The sequence below is a fragment of the Excalfactoria chinensis genome, chromosome 4, assembly GCF_039878825.1.
Source record: "Excalfactoria chinensis isolate bCotChi1 chromosome 4, bCotChi1.hap2, whole genome shotgun sequence".
NCBI lineage: Eukaryota > Metazoa > Chordata > Aves > Galliformes > Phasianidae > Excalfactoria > Excalfactoria chinensis.
Genome location: NC_092828.1, coordinates 13,710,446 through 13,733,112, shown reverse-complemented (window position 1 = coordinate 13,733,112; position 22,667 = coordinate 13,710,446). Strand labels below are relative to the sequence as shown.

General features: G+C 43.9%; 1 protein-coding gene across 2 annotated transcripts in view; it reads right to left on the bottom strand.

Annotated features, from left to right (window-relative positions):
* The window catches only part of CPEB2 (cytoplasmic polyadenylation element binding protein 2), a 52,926-nt gene extending 38,880 nt beyond the window's left edge, over nt 1-14,046 (bottom strand). For both annotated transcript variants that reach the window (XM_072335016.1, XM_072335019.1), the window contains exons 1-2: nt 12,618-14,046; nt 10,167-10,445 (exon numbers count right to left, since the gene is read on the bottom strand). In XM_072335016.1, the coding sequence (XP_072191117.1) occupies nt 10,167-10,445; nt 12,618-13,913 (1,575 nt within the window). In that variant the 5' untranslated portion in view covers nt 13,914-14,046. The remainder of the gene's footprint in view (nt 1-10,166; nt 10,446-12,617) is intronic.
* Nucleotides 14,047-22,667: the final 8,621 nt, after the last annotated feature.

Genomic DNA, 22,667 nt, shown 5'->3' with positions numbered 1-22,667 from the left:
TAAATATTTACAGCAATTTAATGTTTAACTCAGACATTTTCTCCTGAATTTTTAATGCCTCAAAATTGCAGAGACAGATTAAAAAAAGGATTACTTGAAACTTTCTTGGTCTTTCTGGAAAACCTTCAGAGACTGAAAATAGTTTGTGTAAAACCTTAATCTCCTCTACTTGCAAGGCCTCTGGCTGGCCTGTATCATACTTAAGGCACGATTACAGGATTCTTTCTATTATCTCCTCTCTGGTTGCACTGTGGTAACTCTGTAGTTAGGAATACACCACACCTACCTCATGACTGTTAGAATTCTTTAATGCTACAGCCAGTACATACATAATGGGACAGAAGAGTTCTGACCCACATTTCCCATGACAGTTCAGCAGAGCTGAGATGAATTCAAACTACGCCCTTCAGTAAGAAGGGACTCTTCAATAACAGGGTTGAAAAAAAAAAGCAAGCTTTGAAAGAGATTTTTTCTGAGTCAGAAACCATGATCCACAAAGAGCTCTGCAAAACCAACCATGATCTAACCAAAATGTAACTTTCACCCTTCTTCAAAAGCCTACTCAGTGTGTTTTAACATTAGAATGAAGGAGATGCTGCCTTTACAAGCTCTCTCCCCCCTTATGCAATAATGGGGTTTTGTAGGTATCATGGAACCAAACAGTAGGAAAAAAAGCCTGCTATGTTCATTTGAATAGACTTTTTTTAATTTTTATTTTTATTGAAACATTTAGATAATTTCAATGATAACCTAAAAGAAAAATCCACTACATTTCTCTCATCTCCTTCCATGACCCAGGCTAAGTGCTACTGATGGTTTGAGGTGATCTGAGTACCAATGAGTCTCCTGTAGTATTTGAGTTCACAGCAACCTCATTTTGGGACTACTAGGCTTTCATTCAGTTCTCAGACTGTCCTAAGCAGCAGCAGAATTAAAGTGAAATGACTCATCATCTTCCATGCCCTTACAAGTTTATTTCTCAATAGCAGCCTATGAAAAGAAGCCGCTTACTACAGCAAACTTGCTTTCAATAGAAGGTGTGAGCTGTGACAATGCTGCATCTGCTCCCTACTGCCCCTCAGCAACTAGCATTCAGGAGATAACATGGTTTTTAAGGCAGTCTTAAATTCAGCTAACTTCTGTACTTGTACTGTAGGCAGCAAATGCTCTCACAAAATCCAGTGCTGAGTGAACAGAATCAACACTTTGCTACCTTTGAAGCCCATGATGTAAAAGAGCTAGTATTTGTAAAATGGGCAGTACGGCAAGTGTAACAGGTGATCTTTGGTACAGGCTCACTTAGGAAAATTTTCCTATTTTTTTCACCATTGCTTTATATACTGATATAAACGACCATCTGTAGATGCCCAGAGCCAAAACAGGACAACAGACATAAACTGGAAAACAAGAGGAAGCACTTCTGTGCTGAACAGGAGACAGAACATGGACCACCTAGAGGCTGTGGTATCTCCTCTTTGGGGATCCCCAAATGCTGCCTGGATGTGGGCCTAAGCATCCAGCTCTGAGTGTCCCTGCTTGGGCTGGATCATGTCTGATGGATGCAGACATCCCTGCCAGCCTCAGCCACTCTTTGACTCTGTGAAGTGTCACTAGCAGCTGTACTTCAGCTTTGCTTTAGTGAAGCTTTTAAGCAAGGATTCTGATATAGTTAATAGCAGCTCACTCGCTTATAGATCTTGGAGAAGAGGAAAAATAAAGAACAGCAAGTTTGTGGCATGGTTTAATACAGCTTCAGCCTTGCAACATTCCATTTGGCAACTTTTTTTATTTCTAAATTGAAAGGTCTTGCGCTGCTGGAAGCAGAAGAAATAAGCTTTCCCCATTCACTTCACACTTCAGACATTTCATTTCTCTGAAGCTAATAATAGTTATTTGAATTGTATTACTTTGTTTCCGACAGTGAAAACATAATACAGCCATGCACTGCACAATATAAAAATGTTGTGAATGCACTAAAGTGGAATTTAAATACAGGCAATACAGGCATTACACTCTGCTAACTCACTACTATCATTCTTGTCCCTGGGTACCACGTAGGTGGTAAACGCTTCAAACTTTTAAGATTTATTCCAGCTCAGAACAGTCAACTATTCCCACTAAAACATTGCTATCCGAAATGCAACTACCTCAAAAGGAGTGAGATGTCCTTCAAGGAAAAGCTTTCTTTTAAATCCTTGGGCAATTAAGGCTTTATAATGTTTAACTGCTACTTTATGTTCCCCAAATGCGTACATCGTATTTTTAAAGAACAACTATCATCTATGCAAATATGAAGCTTTCATTTCAAAGCAGAACTTAAAAGTATGTCAGCAATGTAGGGCATATCCACAAAGGTTTTCTAGAAAGTTCTGCTGCAGAAAAATGCCCACAGTGCTCTGAAGGGGAACAACGCTATTACAGCATGCTCGGCTCCATCAGAAAACCTGCACTGTGATTTTTGTTAATCTCTGTGACAAGCACAAAAACTACTATTACTAAATCGATGGCTTCATGTAACCTCCCATACATATGAAAGTAGAAATACTTCCATATTGTTTTAAAGGTCATTCCAGGTTGTTTTCGAAGATCACCTCTTATCCACCTTCTTGAAATAATTAAACTAGATTTATTAACATAAAGGCACCGATACCTAACAGCATGCTAATATGCATATACGTATGTATTTCTAAGCTGTCCTGACATGAAGAAGTCCCACAGTCCTGTGCTGAGAAGCAAGTAAACCATGGCTGTGTCAGAAGGTCCATGCCTCAGTGGAATGTCGCAGCATAACACTAGTTTTTCCCAGGGCTGATCAAGTTAACTACTCCCAAGCACTGCATATTCTCACACTAGTTTTTCTTCTCCTTATAACTGGAGAAAGATTTGAATCTTGCTTGACCTACCTTTCCAATTATAGAATCAGATCGGCGTACATGCATGGAAGAACAGAAAAGGTGTTCTAAAGATTCAGAGATACATCACTCTGATAGAAATTGCCACCTCAGAAGCCAAGACTAAGTAAGCAAATTACCAAAAAGTGGTGCTTAATTTCTATTTGTCCCTAACCATGCGATTAGGGTAAGCATGAAGTATCCTATGCAGAGGATGCAGTCAGCCCTAGGACTCTCTGACGGATTTCAGATGTACTCCCCTTGAATATCTAAATGTGGGATGAATGGCAGGAAGTCAGCTTTCTATGAAGAGCCACTTTCAACACTGAGCTGTTGAATAAATCATTTTTTTTAGTACAAAGTATTTAGGACTTCATATATATATACACACGATTTATGCAAAGACTATTCAGTTAGAGCATTTGCAGAGCCTCAGAGCAGTCACCTCTCAAAGCTTTATATTGTCACTTATACATAAAGTAAACACAGACGTGGTCAGAAACTGTTAAATTACAAATGCAATTTTACTAATCCTTACCGCAAACTCTAAAAATAGATGTTCACAGTTAAGCAGCAAAATACCTTTGAATTTTAGGCACATTTGTTCAAGTACTGATCTGTAAGAGCACTTGAGGTAAAATTAAAAAACAACTAAGAAAACAACAGGAATCCAGACACAGGTACTGAATTCAGCAAATGCTCATATCTTTACAATATGTTACTTTGTGTGTCCCTCCACATTCTGAATGAATCCAACAGTGGCTAAAAACAACTTACAAGTCATAAAGCTGCTAGTCAGGTTAGAGTACCGTCTTGGCAGCTGCAAAAGAGACTCTGTATCTTTGACCTTGACGATTTAAAAGCTCAATTGAAAAAACAACTAAAACAAACCAACAACTTTATTCTTTATCAATTCCCGAAGTGAAAGGTTAACACACTTCCATTTTTATTTTTTGCCTTAAAAATGACCTGAATAAGAACGTTTTCTAGGACTAGAAATAACAACTAATTTAGTTGCAAAGATCCCACAGATTAAAAAAGTAAATGAATGTACTCCACTGCTCAGTGTTAACATTAGGAGTAGTAATGTAACAATTCAGTATAATATATACTTTAAGATGTCATCATTTACTAACATTCAAACTTGGAGTCATTCTGTTTAGTGAGGATGTACTGTAGTCATATGCCCCTTGCTGAATCTCTCAGTATCATAAATGAGAAATCCAATACTAAAACATAAGACTCACTACAATTTTTGCTCTATAAAAATGGGAGCAGAAAGCTTTAAAGCAGACACATGAAATTGCTTGGTTACTTTACACCGTGTCATTAGTGGTAACAATGAACTATAACGTCTTGTAGACATCTGAGAACAGTCAACTTGACAATATAAGTATTCTGAAGTCAAAATGACAAAAATCAGCTGCGTAAGCTAGCTAAATAAGGCCTAAAATACACCAAGAACAGTTCTTATGGCTAAGACATGCCTACTTCCCAGATATGTATTTAAAAACAACAACAAAAAAATCCCAACAGCATTTTACTGCATCCACAAGGGAATACTTCAGCTCAAGAATATACATCCATGAACTGGCAGCAAACCAGACACATTATGGAGATGATTAAGAGCTTGGCAAGACTGACTTACGAGGCAAGACCAGAAGGTTTGTGTATGAATAGCTCGGACAACATAACGAGAAGATCATTATATGAGACATTTGAAGGGGAAACTTTTATCCAGAATTACTGGAAAATCTCCGTCCAGCTCACTGCTCCCAAAAATATCTGGTGGCTGCCCCATCCCTGGAGACATCCAAGGTCAGGCTGGACGGGGCTCTGAGTGACCTGATCCAGCTGTGGGTGTCCCCGTTCATTAGGAAGTTGGACTGGACAACCTTTTGAGGTCCTTCCCAACTAAGTTCCAGGATTCTGTATCTACGCAGTATTGAGTACTGGAATATAAATATATCGGGGCATACAGTAAAGGTACATTTGGACAGGTCTTAAGTGAGAACATATTCATTTCAACTTTAGAGAATTGTGCTTTGTCACTGTGAATGGGGCTAGATATGCTACTTAGCATACCAATGACATATATGCCATCATAGCTGCTAAATATTTTGTTCAATCTTCCTAATCCAGTTTTTGCACGAACTAAGCAAGAAGCTCAGTAAGTAAACTTTAATAAGAATTCTTAGTTTAGAAAAAGATAGAAAAGCATACATACGTTTACATTACACATATGACAGACATTCAGTTAAGTCATCCCTTTGATTATCTATCTAGTCACCAGCACTGTTTGTTCAAAAGTACTGAACCTGAAGTTAAGAGCCTGTAAGTAGGATACTCCCTCCAATTAGGGATGTCCTCAGTATGGTCCCCAAAATGCAGAAATCTGGTTTTGTGCATAAGCTTTAGTGGAATTTAATCATATCCAGGCACCCAATCTATTCCATCAAAAATCCCAGTGGCACTGTTTCGTTGCACGTGTTGCCTTAGCACAAATAAACAAGAAAAGCCTGGCTTATGAGTGCTCAGACAATCACACTCATCTGTAGACATCACTTCACAGGTAGATACTTTCAAGGCCTTCTGCATTTAACCAGAGCAGCAAAACTCTCAGCACTTCTGAGTAAACTGACCACCTATTTAGGAGTATAAGTATGGCTATTAAGAACCTAAAATGAAGAAGTTACTCTTCAGCTAGAATTAGCTAGTATGTGTATCACCTGGATAGCTGTCAGTTAAGACAAGAAATTACACTCAGTACACCATCTTAAACCGACACACAGACAAACTGACATTCTCTGAGCAGGGGTGACTGTAAGACAAAAGCAGTGTGACAATAATTGAAATTAAATACCTAAAACTAACACCTGCTGGAAAGTACCATTCTAAAATTCATTTCACTTCAGAAGGGTTTTGTTTTCTTTGGAACTTCAACAACCTTCAAAATAAACAGAAAAAGTAAAATCTGCATTTCTGAGACTGTGCCTCACCACACAACCCCCAGCTGGAGAGCTACGCTCAAACACAGAAGAATGAAGTCCAGCTTTCAGGACCACGAACATTACATGCACTGTTTGTTTGAACAAACAGGAAGGACAAATCAAGGTGAAAAACACCCAGACATGCCATGTATTTCCTGAACTCAAAAGAAACACAAACTAAACTTGTATTCATTTCAGTTAGAACTGTGTTTTTACTAGAATGAAAATTCTTCTTATTGAACTCGACATAGCTTTTCATAAGCTTACTTGCAAGATATTGAGAAACATTAAATTTGTATCAAAATGGAGTTAGTACACAATTATGTATAAGTAATATATATATGTATTTAGAAGTGGTTTATTATTTTCCTCATCCAATGAATGTAAAATAGGGGAAAAAAAAGCACACAAAAAACTCTGACCTTCTGTGGTTGTTTCAGACATGGAAATGCCCAAAGCACGTTTTTTAAGAGAAATCAGTTCCAGGGATTACAAATGTATTTTTAAACTTTATACCCCATGTTCAGTTGTGGATTTCTTTCTTTTTTTTTTTTTCGGTACTGTCTATCAGGGAATAGAACACCTGTAACACAAGACTGAACTGGAATCCAGAACTGTACTCAGTCAGTGGTAACAGGTATGTTCTAGAGAATTAGGTTATCTAAAAAAGGAGCCTAGGTTCTCTTTAAGGAGAGAAGTAGGCTACTGCATTAAAATGCCCAAGTTAGACAGTGTGACATGCATTTCTAATTGTTCCCCAGTGATTCCAGTGCACGGCAATAATCCTTTCCTATGTGGAGTGACTGTAATGATACAAGCAGTGTGACAGAGCTAAAACTAGTAGTCACAATTTCATCTCTGAAAGAGCTTTAGTCAGTGTGTTTTATGTTATCTTAAGATCTTAAGGGGGAGGGGAAGCTTCTTACAGTAAGTCACAAAAGATGACTGTTGATTTATACATGAACAAGTTAAGTCAGTTATCATGGTATTTTAACTACCTCTATTTTAAAAAACACAAAAACAAACTAAAATTCCCAAGACATCCTCATAACAGCCTTAAGCAAAAGCAGCTTTACTGTAACCAGTAGAACCACTGAGAGTGCAGCTTCACACGGGATATCCTTCACTTTTAACTATGAAGTACAGAAAGCCTGCTTTCATCTGTTCAATGTATGATTTAGTTATCAGTACTAAATCATACTAACTGTCCCTGATATGTTAGTTTAATACCAAAAAACACAGCTTTCATCAGAATTAGCGTCAGCTCTATATTGGAAACCCCTCTCCATCAATGCAAACACCAAAGAAGTTCCAAAGGGATAAGCTTTGAATTTTTATACATTTTCTGTGCTGCTCTTCTCGCTGACATTGAACATCAAACTGCAAAACTAGTAAACTTTCACAAATGCTTAGCAGAACAAGTGATCTGAAGAAAGTCCATCAGTGAGTCCATCACTGGCTTTTCTATGTCTTCAACTGCTAAGCGTGAGCTAACCAAAAAGCTTTAAAACAGCTAGCTGAAGTTTGGAGGAGTGATGCTTTATCCCCTGCCACGCAAAATGACGACTGCAGTTAAAACACTGATGTGTGGTCACATGGAGAAGTATTCTGCAATACAGGCAATGATGTGGTACTTGTTGAACAGCCATGTGAGGCTGCAGTCACTGAGGAAGCTCGAAAGTAACGGGGAACTTGGACATACATGTAAGTGTTCTGCCATGAGACTTCAAAATGCCTCAAATGACTTATTTTTTAATATCTGCAGAAACGGCTACTGTATCTTTAAGAATCCTCAATCTAAATACCTCAGCCTTTTATGGAAGGAGACAAGCAGAGCACAAATTAACAAGATGGGTGTTTGACAGCATTACAATTGCCAACACAAGTCCTGATGAAAAGAAGCACGAGCTCTACACTCTATTTAACTTTTCATTGTGACTTCTAAAATTTAGCAGTCATTACAAAGAATCAACCATAACAATAGTATAAAAACTGAAAAATAAGAACACCAATTCAATCTAGCAAAATAATTTATGGAAGCATCTAATGTTTCCACAATAGCAGTAGCAAGCCTTCAAATAGGAGTATTTTTACTGATTTCTGCAGCTATGACTTCATACGTGCAAGAGAGGTTGACAGATGTAAAACGTAAGTATAGCTGGACAAGAAGGTCTAGCTAATTGGTGGCTCCACTGTTCTCAGATGAGAGGAATAGTGGAGCACACCCATTATCTCCCTCCCCAAAAAACACCAAAATCTAATAAATTTATGTTTCTGGAGCCAAATGCCAAGCTTTTCTTCCCTACCCTAGTATAATGAAATGCTTTAAATTATGGTTGGAATGCACAAGACTTTTGTTTAGACAAAAAAAATGAGTTCTACTGTATTAGATGACCACAGCAGATGCTTCTTACAGTTCAAAGCAATGATCATCCTGCCTTGTAAAGCGTGCTGAGGAAGTAAAAATATTCACAACTTGTACTTGCTGCATATGAATTCCGGTGGATATATCACCACACTTTCCACATATGATGGCGTTAATATTTTTAACCCAATTCCTTAGGCTAATATCTTGAGAAGACAGTGTTAACTTGCAGCTCTTCTTGAAGCATAGTGCAAAGCACTCCCTAGCTGTAATCTGTTTTTCTTAGTTGATCAGGTTGAATATGTAAGGAGTGGCATCTTTTTCCCCCATCTTTTCACCCGTGACAAAAAAAAGACTCAGCCAAGATCTTCCAGCTAGCAAAGCTACGTAATGGAACAGGTCTTCAGAGAATGGGCAAATCCTCCCAAGTTCTCAGGCCCAACTTCAGCATGGCCCAACCCCGCTGTCAGCCCCATGAATACTGCCAGTATCAGCACTCGCTCAGGCAGTCAGCACATTGCTTCTCATGCCAAACAGAACTCCACCACTGAAATACTAAGAAAAATAAAGACCTTGGTGGGAAACCTGGTCTCTAGGAACACCCTTTTATCATAGTATCATAGTATTGTGCGAGTTGGAAGGGACCTTAGAGATCATCGAGTCCAACTCCCGGGATTCGAGCCCTCTGTGTAGCAGAGCAGCACTTCTACCCCCTGCTCCACAGGGGGGATTCGAACCCGGGCCCCCTGGTGTTGCAAACGGGAATTTTACCGCTGCGCCACCAGGGCACACAGTACGACACCCTTTTGCCACTACTACAGCCACAATCAGTTAAGGTTGGCTAACTGATGCGAGTACATCTATACAAGTTCAAATACAATCACGATGACAAATCAAAATGCTAAATTACTAAATGTGAGACTTAAGAAAACAACCATAATAGCTGTATGTTTCTTCACCTCCACATTCTAATTATTTTCCTTCCATATAATCATTTTTCCTTTAGCCAGAATACAGTAGCTCAGTGTAAGACAGACTAAAGCTGATACAGGCGTGAAGAAAATGAAAGAATGTACAGTATTCATGGACTGATCTGCTACTTTAAAATGCAAGTTTCTAAATCAAATTGCCTAAGCTCTGTTTTGTAACTTAAAAGAGTAACCTAGAAATTGTTTGAATAGTAACTGAAATTGGCATCCGAAACTATACAGTTTTCAGCTACCAAGAAATGGTAACACTAAGTGAATCCAAGTGAGCGCACAATGAATAAGATCGGATCCAAACAACAATGGATGAGGTTGCAGTTATGTGACTTACCTAAAGTCACAAAAGAAGTCACTGGCAAAATTCAGGATACATAGAACTGACACATCTGCCTGCTACACACTTCTAAATCACAAGGCCTCTAGTAGAAGCATAATAGCCAAAGCTCAATATCAAAGTTGCTAGAATGCAGAGGCAGTGAATCTTTCTAATACACAAACGTCAGACTAAAAGACCAGAAAAAAAAAAAGACTTCCATGATCGAGATTCAGATCCGCCTGTGAGGCTTTGCAAGAAAATCTGTGTACAAGGATAAGTGAACAAAAATAAAGCCACACCCAACTCCGAATCTTCAAGGGATTTATAAGAATAGGAGTGTTGTGATAAGCAGAAAATACTTGCTGGATTAAACATTTTTGCTCTCGCTGCGTTTTCATCTTTTGAGACAGACAATATTCTCAGTTAATTGTAAGGATCGTATATTGCTCACTGCACTGAAAATTTTGGTGTTGGTTGCTATTTATGGACAATTTTTACTCTTAAACTACCAATTTCAAACCGAGTATCGGGACAGTAACCACTGCTGAATTCTGCCTGAGTGAACACAGACAAATGCTACATGGGTCTATGAATACACCAGTTACATACCATCCTTACCTGCAAGGGAAGGAGAGTATTACTGTTGTTGTCAGTTCGGAAAACATTATCTTCAATCCATGATTTTGGAGTCAGTGATGGAGTGGAGCGCGTAAATTTAGGTGGAGCTATGACATTACCAGAAAAGGGTTTCTTCAAAGGAGAGATCTGGTTCATAGTTCCTGGAATTCCCATGTTTCCAGTTCTACGATGGTCTCTGCCATGCATTCCTCCCCAGGATATATTTCCTGTGCTCCAGCCACTACTCTGATTGCTCCACGGTGACTGCTTCAGAAGAGGCTAAAAAGAAAGATTAACTCATATTATTTTGAAAAATATTTGAAAAGGTTTTTTTATTTTCTACTTAAGAGCAAAGGAACACTAAGCAGCCAACGTTCAGAAGATTTCTATAAACTACTTTTTTCCTCATGTTGTATTAGTTCATTACTGAGGCCAAGAAGAAAATGTAATACGGTCATAAGAAGTCGCCTTATTGCAACTCTCCCTCCTCCACAGTCCCTGTGTTGGCAATTTAGGTTTTCCTCCTTACAAGATCTGCCAGGATCCTTCACACGGATCCAGAGGGCAATACCAGGGTTAAGCACGGTGTTACAAAAAGCATCAGGCCATTTCATCACCTCACTGATACATTATTTCATATTTCATACTAAGATATCTGGAAAAAATAACACAAGAATTTCAAGTTGCTCATTTTATGCCAGTGATGATGATTTCAAAAGCTAAAATTCGGGTTCATTTCTTCCCCCAATATTCTGAGTATTACCATATAAGAGCAAAAAGGCACTGATTACTGCGCAGAGAATCTGTTTGTAGAGCTATCTTAACCCTTCCACATTAAAATGTATTATTCTGAAGCCACTGCTCAAGTATTTCTGGAGTCATATACCGGACTATCCCTGGAATTCCGCAGCTCGCTCTTGTTAAAAGATTTTTCTCCCTACTTAGAAGCAGAACAAAGCATTTATGTACCTCAATCACTGCGCTCCTCAATATGAAAACATAAGCTCTCTTCAGAGCAAAGACTTTACAAGGTGAGAAGTTTGGATTCCTATACCACAACTTGTGCTGAGGACAGACCCTGGCGGCCGCTGTACCACCAAGAGGTGGACCCACTGAGCCCAACTGACAGCGCAGAGCAGGATTTACCTTCGGTATTCTAAACCTGGCTGCTGGGGAAAGGCTTTTCTCACCACGCAAACGGGTGTGGGGTGGATATTCTAAGTGAAGCTTAAAGCCGAATGCAGCGCTTCTATCCCAAAGGCTGCAAGCAGCCCTCAGTTTGTAGTTCCAGTAACATTTAAAGCACATCGACACGATATGGTTTACACAGAACTTTCTGAAGACATTAAGATAGAACTGTAATGCCCTCTCCTCCAAGAAAACAAACAGAAAATCATGAAGGCCATTTTTGGTCAGGTAATCAGGCAAACATCCCATTCTGTATAATTACAGATAATTACTCTGTAGAACTTGAACACTCTGGCTGGAATTTTGGGAGAGGCCAGCGTTGTGTTGTGAAACAAACCTGAGGAGATAATGCCGAACGCTAGCATGACTCTAATACTGTGAGCTGGGCTGCCACGGGCACAGCTTCGGGTTGCCCACAACCGATAGAGAAAACGATCGAGAGAACTCTTGTACGGTGCGGGGAATCCTCCGAAGAGCGCACTGATACTGAGAACCACCTCTGCACCACACGGCCCAAAGTCACTCTGTGACACCTCGTATGGGATCCCAGCTTTGGGGTTATGAAATAAATGCCGCACAAACCCACCTCCACTGTTCTTTTAATTTTTAAGGGACCGGATTTAGGTTACAATGAAAGAGAAATGAGGGAGAGGCCCGTGTCACCTAGGCCTTTAAGGCCGGCAGGCAACGAGCACGGCTCTACCTTCCAACAATCACTATTCTGTTCCAAGAAACAATATCAACTTCCATTTTAACACCAAACTGTCACAGTACGCTTCGTTACAGCCAGCACTGAAGCCAGACAGCCCGAAGCGCTACGCTGTCTGTCCGCGGGTGCAACCCCACGCCATTTCGGGATCAGCCGCGGCGCTGACAGCCCCGGCGGGGCGCGCGGTGCCCGCAGCGCTGCGGGCGGCCCCGGGCGGGGCGGGCAGGGAGCGGCGGGGCGGCCGGGAGCTGTCACGCGCATTGTTCGGGGCGCGCCGCGTTCTCCACATGCCGACGGGGAGGAAGAGGGGGGGAGGGGGGAGAGAGAGAAATATTCCGCCGGCGAGGCCCCTCCGTGAGGCGAAACGGCGTCTCCGGGGGTTGCGGGCGCGGCGCGCCCCTCCACCTGCCCGCGGAACGGGTGGGGAACAGCGGCCAACCGCCTCCGCCCGAGCGCCGCCGCCGCCTCCCCGCGGGGCCGCAGGTGCCCTCCCGCGGCCGCGGCCCCGCCCGGGCTTCCCCTCGGCGCGGCGCCCCCCGCTCCGCTCCCGGTACCTGGTGGTGGTTGTAGGAGTTCCGCTGCTGCAGGAAGGCGGCGGCGGCGGCGGCCGCCTGGTGTTGGTGCTGGAGCTGCGGGCTCACCGGGGACCTCCGGTTCTGCTGCTGTTGCTGCTGCTGAGGTAAATTCATCTGCGGCGGCGGCGGCGGCGGCGGGGGGGCGGCGGCCGAGAAGGGGCTGCTGAAGGGCCCGGCGCAGGGGTTGTGAGGAGACACCGGCGAGAAGCTCTGGAAGAAAGCGGGGCTGATGGACGACGGGATCCCCGGGTAGAAGCTGGTCTCGGACTCCGGGCTCGGCGGCGGCATGGCGCTGATCTGCCCTCCGCCGCTGGAGACCGGAGGCTGCTGCGTCTGCTGCGGAGGCGGCGACGAGGTCTGCACCGACCAGGGGGTGCCGAAGCCGGGCAGCGGCGGAGGAGGAGGGGAAGCCGCCGAGGAGGAGCCGCCCCCGCTCTGGTGATGGGGGCTGGGGATCTCCGGGCTCTGCAGGCTGCTGAAGCCGGAGCCGAGCCCGCCGGGCAGGAGGGTCCCGGGGCTCCCCAGCAAGTGGCTGTTCGGGGGGGACTCCATGGGGGGCGGCTCGGCTCTCGCCCGCGGACGAGGTGGAGACGGCGGCGGATTCACGCAGGAGGCGGCGGCGGCCACCCCCACATCGGGGTCGGCGGGCGCCGGTCCCCCCGCGCGGGAAGGGGCGCCCCGCTCGGAGCCCGCCCGACGCTCGGCGGGGCTGAGGGGCCCGAGGCTCGGCGGCGGCTCCGGGGGGCGAGCGCCGAGGAGCTGGAGCTGCTGCTGCTGCCTGCGCTCCTGCTGCTGGTACTTGTCAGTGGGGTGGCTGAACTGCTGCTGCTGCTGAGGGGGGTGGCGATGATAGTCGGGGGGGTGGCTGCCGCCGAGCTGGGCTGGGCTGAGCGGCGGCGGCTTCAACTCTTTCCTCTTCTGGCTCGGCGGAGGAGGAGGCGGCGGTTGCTGCTGCGGTTGCTGCTTGTTTAAATCCTGCTGGGGGCCGAGAGCGGGTTTAAAGTCGGAGGAGGGGTGGCCGGGAGGGGGGTGTCCCGGCGCGGGGCCGCTGCCCAGCCTCTCGCCGCCCGGCTGCTGCTGTGTCACCGCCGGCGGCCGCTCCTCCTGCGCGCCGCGGGGATGCGCCGGGAACAGCGCAGAGGAACCGGGCGCGGTGGGTGAGAAGGGGCAGGAGGAGGAGGAGGAACGGGAGGCGGCTGCCGGCGAGGGGAAGGACCACGGCGGCCCGGGGCTGGGGCTGCGGCTGGGGGCCGGCGTTGGGCCGGGGTCCCCCATGGGCCGGCGGGGCTGCCCCGGCCCCACGGAGAGACAAAGGTAATTAACCTGGGGCGGGGGCGAGCGCTGCCGCAAAGCGCTGTGTGAACCTAAAAATAACCACTTCCTACAATAAAGCCTTTTTCCTCGTATAACCCCCGCTACGCTATTTACAGAAATCGGAGCGTTTTGATAATAATAAATAACCCTTTTTTGTCAGCCCTCGCCCCCCTCCCCGCTCCCCAACCCCTCCTCTAATTTTCACGCACTGCCCCCAAAGGGGCACCCCCTCCTCTCACAGCCGCGCCCGCACCCCGGGGCTCCCCGAGCCGCTACACAACACCGCGGGGCGCTCCCGTCCCCGGCCGGGCGCCGGTCACCGAGCGGGGCGGGCGGCAGCCGGCCGTACCCCCCCAACGCTCCCGAGCGGGGCTGCGCTCCTCACCGCTGCCCCCGCCCCCAATAGCGGCTGCCGGCCGGCTGCTGCCCCCTTAAGAAAGCCGGAACATCCGTCATAGTCGCGTCACAGTCCCGCCCTCCGCCCGACCTTGGTAATGAGCCGGCGGTGCCTCCTCCTCATGAATAATGCACGCACGGCGAGGGAGGGGATGCGCTCGTACTGCCGGACGAGGCGCACTGAAGGTGGGCGCTACCATTTAAAGGGCGAGGGGAGAAGTGACAGCCTTTAAGAGACGTCCCGAAGATTTCCCGGCCTTTTGTTGGCCTTCGACGACACGTCCATCCTGAAGCGGAAAACAACCGAAACGGAACCATTTATTGTGTTCGCGGCAGCCGGTGCGACCGGCTCTTGTTTCCGCGGAGGAAGGTGCGGCGGTCTGAGCCGTGGTTTCTTCCGCCGCACCGTCCGGCGGGCGGGGCGCCCTGCCCCTCGTTTGCATTGACGCAGACGGGCCGTGGCGGTACGAGATTGGGGGGTGCTGGGGGGGGACGTTGAGGTTGGGCTGGGTACGGGACTGTGTGCTGCGTGCCTGCTACCAACCCATCCCCACCGTGCCCACTAATCGTGTCCCTCAGTGCCACGCCTCCACGTTTTTTGAGCGCTGCCATCTCCCTGGGCAGCCTGTTCCAAGGCATCACCACTGGTTTTGAGAATAAACTTTTCCTTACGCACAACCTGAACCTCCTCTACAAAACCAGTTCCCTCAGCTGCTCCTCTTAAGGATTTGTACTCCAGACCCTTTGCCAGCTCCGCTGCCCTTCTCTGGACACGTTCTAGGACCTCTTTGAGCCACGAAGCTTATCTTCTATGCCCCACAGTGACCCAAGGCTAAGGCAGGCCTGAAGTAGGCTGCATGTAGATTGCCCTTGGTGGTATTTCCTGTACAGACAACGCTAAGCAGGAGTTTTTTTTTTTTATGGTTCTGGAAGCATAGCTTTTAGCAACGGTGTTGGACACAGATAAGTAGTTTAATGCAGATCTAGATATCCTTGAAAAGAAGAAAATGAAGGACCTCTGCTTGCTTGCTGGCAAAGCTGTAACTCAGCAGTGAGAGTGGTGCACATCTGCAGAGTGAGTGATTGCACACTCTAAGTGTCAGTATATGCCTGACCTATCCTACTTCTCCATAGGCATCAATTAAGGGCCCCTGTCAGAAGTTGCATGGCTGCTTTCCATTTGGCCAATGGATCTTTGGCCTGAACCGGTGCTTTAATTATTAAATCCGTGTGTTTATCGAATGTGTATAAACTATAAGGGAATAATGCTTAGTTCCACATGTCTATAGTCTTCTTCGGTGCGATCATATTCCTGTAGTTGGAAGTGAGCCTGCATGGGTGTGTATATTTAGGTATCTGTGCCACCTTGCAGGCTTGCCATGCAAATACACGTGCAGCATAGAAGACTAATTGCTACTTTCTTTTTTCTTATATTCCAGTTAATACTTCAGAATTGTTCATTATATTGACATCTGTTCTATTTCAGGAGCCCTGCAGCCATCTTACAAGTAGCAAAAAATGAGGTACAGATCAAGGCCCTGTTGATGATTGCATGCTGAGTGAATGCTGCCAGCCAAGTGATGGTTGCTCCCTGAATAGCGAGTTGCTTCATGGCACAGTCCTCATAAACATGGCTTCAGAGAGCTGTGGAACTGGTAGGATCCAGCTTCCCTTTGCCTTTGTGTCACATGCCTGATGTTTGGTTATGTGCAAGCCTGAACAGAAGCTGTCCCACACCTGGGGCATTTGCTGGCATCTAACAATGGTGAAGTAGTGCTGAACCTATAGTTCTCCCCTATAGCCAGCTGCCTGTTGCTAGCAAGTAAGACAAGAACTTCTTTGACTGTAGTGTTTGTCCCCTTGCCTGAATCTCAATTCTTGCAATTCTTGTAACAGAACAGCTGTTGTGGAGTTCACAAGTTCTTTTAAATCAGCTGGTAGACAAGAGTACTCACATCTCCAGTGACAGCTTCTCTGTGCCATGGTAGCTATCTGCCCCAATTATGCACAGTTATTAAAACAACTTTCATAGAGGAAATCTCATCTATTTTTAACTGTATATAAAGTAAGCATCCGCTCTGAATTAGTTGCCTAATCTTTTGCAAACATGAGACAGGTGCTACCAAAGTGATGATTCATCTTTCCCTAATAAAGGTACATTTAGAGGGAGCAACCTCATCTCTCCTTGCTGGTTTTGAGGAAAGCTCATGTCTGTATCCTGTCCAGGAGCTCTTTGGTGCTCATTGGTCTTGTGGTACTAATAGGCTTTGGACTCTGACACAAGCAAGAATGGCCTTACTGAGTCAAACACCGCATCTTTCCAGCTGTGCATCCTAGTTCCGTCTGTCTCTGAGAGCTATAAGCTCTTAGCTCCTGTTTGCTGTGGCCACAAATTCTAGCTTGTTCATCAAATCCTTTCCTTTCAGGAAGTCATGGCCCAGTTGTTGGAGTTTTCTTTTTCCTCTCCACTTCTCAGTTTCTCCATTTGACCATGTGGCTTTCACACTCCAGTGCTTTATTTTTATTATTTCTTGCTTGTAATCCTGCTTTCTTTTTTCTTAGCTGCCCCATTCCAGACCTATTTTGGACTGGGCAGTAGGAAAGACTGTCTGAAAACACGTACCTAAAAGGATGTGTAGGAAGCTTGACATGCTTAGCCTCTTCTTTCAGCTACCTCAACTGTTTGCAGCTTGGGGGTCTGCTAGATTTGCCTTTCCAGAACTTAGGTGATAATGGGATGCTTAGGCTCCTCATTCAAATTTCAGAGCAGAGCCCCTATCCTGGGTGAGCTGAGGGAGCTAGAGGGAGTCATGCAGCTCCAGTAAGTGGCTGAGAGGATACAGCAAGCACCAGGATGGGTGGGTGTCCGGCCACATATCACTGCATGTAACACATGCATTGAAAGCAGCAGATGTGACAAAACAAGCCGTCGGATAGGTAAAACCATATATACCTAAGTTATGGTTCTGGCAGCCATTAATCATCCTGCTTCTGTCTATTCACTGTAAAAAACATGCCAGATGTCCACTTCACTTGGGAGGCCTGTGCAGAACTGAGGCTAACAGCTCTCCAGGGTTTGTCAGAGCAGTAAAGACAATGGCCATCCGAGTTTGTCTTGCTATGTTCTGCATCATCCACTGTGCATGAAATGTTGTGTGCCAAGTTCAGCAAGCAATGCTATAGAAGAGAAAGCATAAAGACGAATCACAACAAGCTGTATTAAGACAAATCTGGTAAGCTGTAAGGGTTCCAAAGCAGCTCTTCTGGCTGGAACTTAGGTGGCATGAAAGCTCTCATTTAGGCAGTACTTCTGAATTGTACCCCTGAGCGGTTATTGCCTCCTCTAGAAATTGCCATGCACAGCTTAAGTTCTTTCCTTTTCATAAAACCGGGAGAATAACACCTGCTATTTGCCAGCGTTAGAGAGATGGTATTATTGCGTGAGACAGAATTTTGGCCCATCATTCTGCTTTTCTGCTTGAACAGAATAAAACCCTAAACTTCTAGTAGTTATAAAAGCTGGAGGAAGCTGTGCTGAAATGCTGTCTTCCTTGGAGTAGTCTGTGGGTTTAATTTCTTTAAAAATGCAGGCTCCTGATCTAAATGTTGTCCCTTTTTCTAATTGGATACCACTAAGGATGTGTTATAATTTTGGGGCATTTGTGATCAGTCATGAAATGGATAAAAATCAAACTATGATGTGGAGACTTTTATGTACTTGCTGAGCTATTTCACTGCTTCCTTGTTTTGTAAATTACCACAAACACCAGAATATTGGGAACCTAGCACGCGAAAAAGCAAATAGCCGTGCTTCCAGAATCTGTTGTTCCCCACCTATTAGTTTTCTTGGAACATCCCAGTGGCTGTGATTTTGAATATGGGCCACAAATAACATGCTAACCTTAGAATTAGCTTTGCTCTCATTCCAATACTAAAAGCTGCTTCTCTGGCTTTCTTTTTTGTTTGTTGCTGTTGTTTTTTTCTTTCACGTTGCAGTTAGAAGTAAACATAGCTACAGGTAGTTAGTACTAACTTCAAAAAGCCTTTTTGTTGTGGAGTAGCTCAGCACAGAGAGTATCTGTGGCTGCTTGTAATGCAACAAACTCTTCTTTCCAGAGCCCACAGCATTTATAGGTCTTTCACCACTTACAGTGATTTACTGCTCCATTTGACCCCTCTTCCAAGGCTCTGCAGCTACAAGAAAGCATTTTTCTCTCTTTGCCATTTTCTCTTCTCCCTTCTCCCATCTTCTCTCTGGTTTGTTCCTGGACACCTTTTTCCAAGCTCTGTATTTCGGTAGCGCTGCCTGTCTTGCCTCAGTCTCAGGGGCTCTGCTGGCAGGTCTGTCTCAATGTCACCTGTGGTCAGGCTGTTTGGAGAAGCACTGTCTCCTGTCTGTGGTCTGCGGCACGTGTCTGCTTCGTACATCAGCCTAAGCTTTGAAATGAGCCTGCATGTGCATTCCAGGAACAGCACATTGTTCTAACTGGTAACAAAAATACATGACTAACGTGCTTCTGATAGAGCCGCTTCCTCTTAACCTTAAAGTTGATTTTTGTTAATGACTTCTTCCTCCCATGGAAACATGGAAAACAGTCTGGGACTGCAGGTTGTTATTCAGTAAGAAAAACAGATGATGAGGTTTGACATTTCACAGGAAAAAAGATGTCTAAAGATTTATACCAATGTGTTTTATTTACTGTTTTTCTGTTCTTGATTTTTTTAAACCCTGCAAACAAAAATCATGCAATGCTACAAAGGAGGTGGGCAAGTCTTTTGCAGCAGTGTGAGCAGTCTGTTGAGTCACAGTCATGTACATTCTTTCCCAATGCTTTTTTTTTTTTCTTTAAGAGAAAGAAATTGTTAATCATCTACATGTAAAAGATATGGAAAATAAACCGTTGTTGGATCACCGTATGTCAGAATAAAATTAAAAGCAGAGAGAAAACATAACATGAGGGTTTGACTCAGTTCTCTTCATTCTCTTGTTCCCGTGCCCACGTGCCCATGTTATGTTCATTTCTTTTAAGCTAAAAAATCATAAAATTCATAGACGGGCAACATTTGTTCCTTATTCAAAGCCCTTCTTCTGCCACAAGGGCTCTGCTGCCTGCTAAGCTTGCAGGATATGGGTTCTGGTCACAGAAATGCAAACCAGTGATTTAGTCTGCTTTTTCTTCTTTTTGCCTGGAGTTTAACCAGCACATTAGACTAATATTTTCTTGCTTGCTAGTGGCAGTTTCTGTTTCTTTCTTTCTTTCTTTCTTTTCTTTTATTTATTATTTTTTTTTATGGTGGTGGAAGTCATTAGAGTTTCTCCCAAGAGAATCACTGCCAAAGTAAACAAACATCTTCATGAAAGGAAAATAATGTCTGAGGAGCATTCAGAATTCCATGTTTTACAGAAGAGTATTTATGGCAACCAACTAGTGAATTAAAGCGAAAGAAATCCCATTACTAGTTTGCTGCTTCTGCTGTGCTAATCAAAAGTGGCAATTTCTGCTTGCTTCTCTGCCCTACAGTGCAGGGTCTCAGTATAAGCTGTAATTTAAAATGAAGGAAGATATGAAACTCTTTTTAGAAGTAGTGCTATGTTGGGTTTGGTTTTCCTATTTTTCTTTTTCTTTTTTTTTCTTAATTGTTGGTAATTGTATAGAGCTTCTGCATGTAATACTCAGGGGAACTGCTATTGTCTCCAAAATGTTCTGCATGTGGCTGGCAAGAACAACAAGGACAGAAGAAAGTTCAGCTAAAAAATTCATAAAAGCTGCCCGGCGGAATGCATTGCAATCAGCTGTACACCTTGGTGCGCTGATCCCTCTGAACTGATCATTTTTAGCTGAGATGAAACATTCTGAGGAGCAGGAGGCTGGCAGATCTGCAGCGTAGATTGTTTGAAGGTTTAAACACTGTGACTATCTCATCTTACTGCAAGTCTGTAGATAGAACGTAAGCTCGAGTTGCTGAAAAGTGATAGAATGGCTCCGTGTGCACAGCCTACAAAACTGTGAAGGGCTTATTTTCTGTGTGCTTTCTGCGTTCCCTCCAGGAGAGCAGTAATTCCCCAGTGGAGCAAGCACACTTTGCATTTGTTGAGGATGAGACTGTCTCTAGTCCTTTGTTTGGGCAGTGGCTTTCACAAAGGGGACCAGTACACACTGGGAACTTGCCAGCACCATCATATGTTTCGTGACAAATGCTAAGTGTTCAGAAAGTTGGCACTACAAAATAGAGATACTGTCAATCTCTGTTTAATTCTCAGAATGGCTTGTAGGATTTTAAAGCCTGTGTTGTTGCTGGTGCACTCACCCATCAGATACCATTTTTAACAGCTCCTTCTACTATGGCCGGTTAATTTGGTTATATTACCAGGACATAAAACAAAATGATTCCTAGGATAGAGATTGCTAGATTGCTAAGATTTTACTGCTGGTTCTTTCCTATCTGCCGCATAGTGAAGAACAGTGTGTCCAGCCACATATATTGCTGTAGTCAGACCATGGTATTTTCTCATCTTCTTTCCTATGTACAGCCCAGACACAGCTGCCACTATTTACCAAACACAAAGGTGTTTTTCACAGCTTAGGGGGTATGTTTGGATTCTGCTGAAAGGAACGCATGATGCATCTCTATTAATTGCATGAATGTTCAGTGTATGTTTATGTACCTGAATATTGTGGTGTTCTCTTTGAAATTTTAGGGAGTGAGCTCATAGATCTTTGGATAGGTCTCCAGAGACATGATGATTCCAGCAACAGGATAATCTGTTCCATAACCTGACCACATTTAGGAGACCAGCAGGGAGACCCACGAACACATCTTGAAATTTCTGAGCAGGGAGGCTTTGGCACAGAGTTGGTGTACGCCGGATGGCATCCTGTTGGTAGCCTGCATTGCTGGTGCAGCGGGAAGAAGCAAGCCTCTGACAAGAGCTAGATCTGTCACCCTGCAGGACTGCACGGACAGCTTAAATGGCGAGTATGTTTGCACCTGAGCAGACTGTTAAAGTTAGTTCTTTAAATTTCTGGCAAAGATTTGTCAATATTTTCTTCTTAAACTTCTGTAAGTCAATGGGGGAGCAAGTTCCCTTCTGAGCCATAGCATTTGTGTTGTACTAGAAGTAAAGACAACAGTATGGGAAAATATATTCTCTTGTACTTGACCTTATTTCCTCTTTGAGTGTAAGATGGATGTTCAGTAATTTTACAAGAACACCCACTGTTTCAATGAAATTATTTTCAATGGATTCTGTAAGAAATTTGCAGCTTTAATTACTAGGGAATTATCTTAGAAATTAGCAATACAGATCCTTCAATTTCACTGTAGGAATAAAATTAATCAAACTGTTTTGTACAGGCTAGAATTGAAGATGTACAGATTGAAATTAAGATGAGTATTAACTGTATAATTGAGACTAATTATAAGTACATATTCAGTAACAGAAGTGAGGTCCACAGCTCCAAGAGTGACCATCGCCATATGCCAGCATCCATGGCACTGACACTGGGACTGGCTGGGCTATGAGGTCATGCGTCTGGGAGGAGGAAGAGGAAGGCCTGGATGCATTGAGGAAGAGAGTTGAACTCAGCTCTGCTATACAGCAGGTGAATATTCAGCCTGGGGTACATATACATATATTAATCTATTTATTTATTTAAAAGCAAGTAAGTTCATCTTCTGAACAGTGCATGGTAACTGTTAGGGAATCTCTCTCCTTTCTTTCTTTTTTTTCTACTCATCTTCATCCTCCTTTTAAACATTTCTAACTTTGGTCAGGACTCAGAAACAAGAGCTCTCCAGTTCTTCCTGCATTTTACATCTCTGATCTAATGATCAAATGTAAATCAATTTTAGCTTCGTCATTTTCTACCATTCATGAGGCCATGATCATAGAATCATAGAATTACCCAGGTTGGAAAAGACTTCAAAGATTATCAAGTCCAACGGCAGCATAACCATAGTACCCTAACTCTAACAACCCTCTGCTAAATCATATCCCTGAGCACCACATCCAAACGGCTCTTAAACACATCCAGGGAATGGATGTTGATGATAACAAAGTCATGGAAAAGCAATATGCCTCTTCCACCATGTACATCTGGATTACTAAAAACATATTCTTGTGGTTCTTTCTTAGGGATCATTTACAATATTTTTAATGATTGAAGAAATAAAGAAAAGAAATCAAAGAATATTTCCTGCCAATAAATATGTAAAAAGCTGGATACCTCAGAGAATTTATGCTAAAGTATTTTGGAAATGCATTATTTTTACAAAAGAATCATTGAAACCTGGAAAACATAGTGAAAATATTGTACT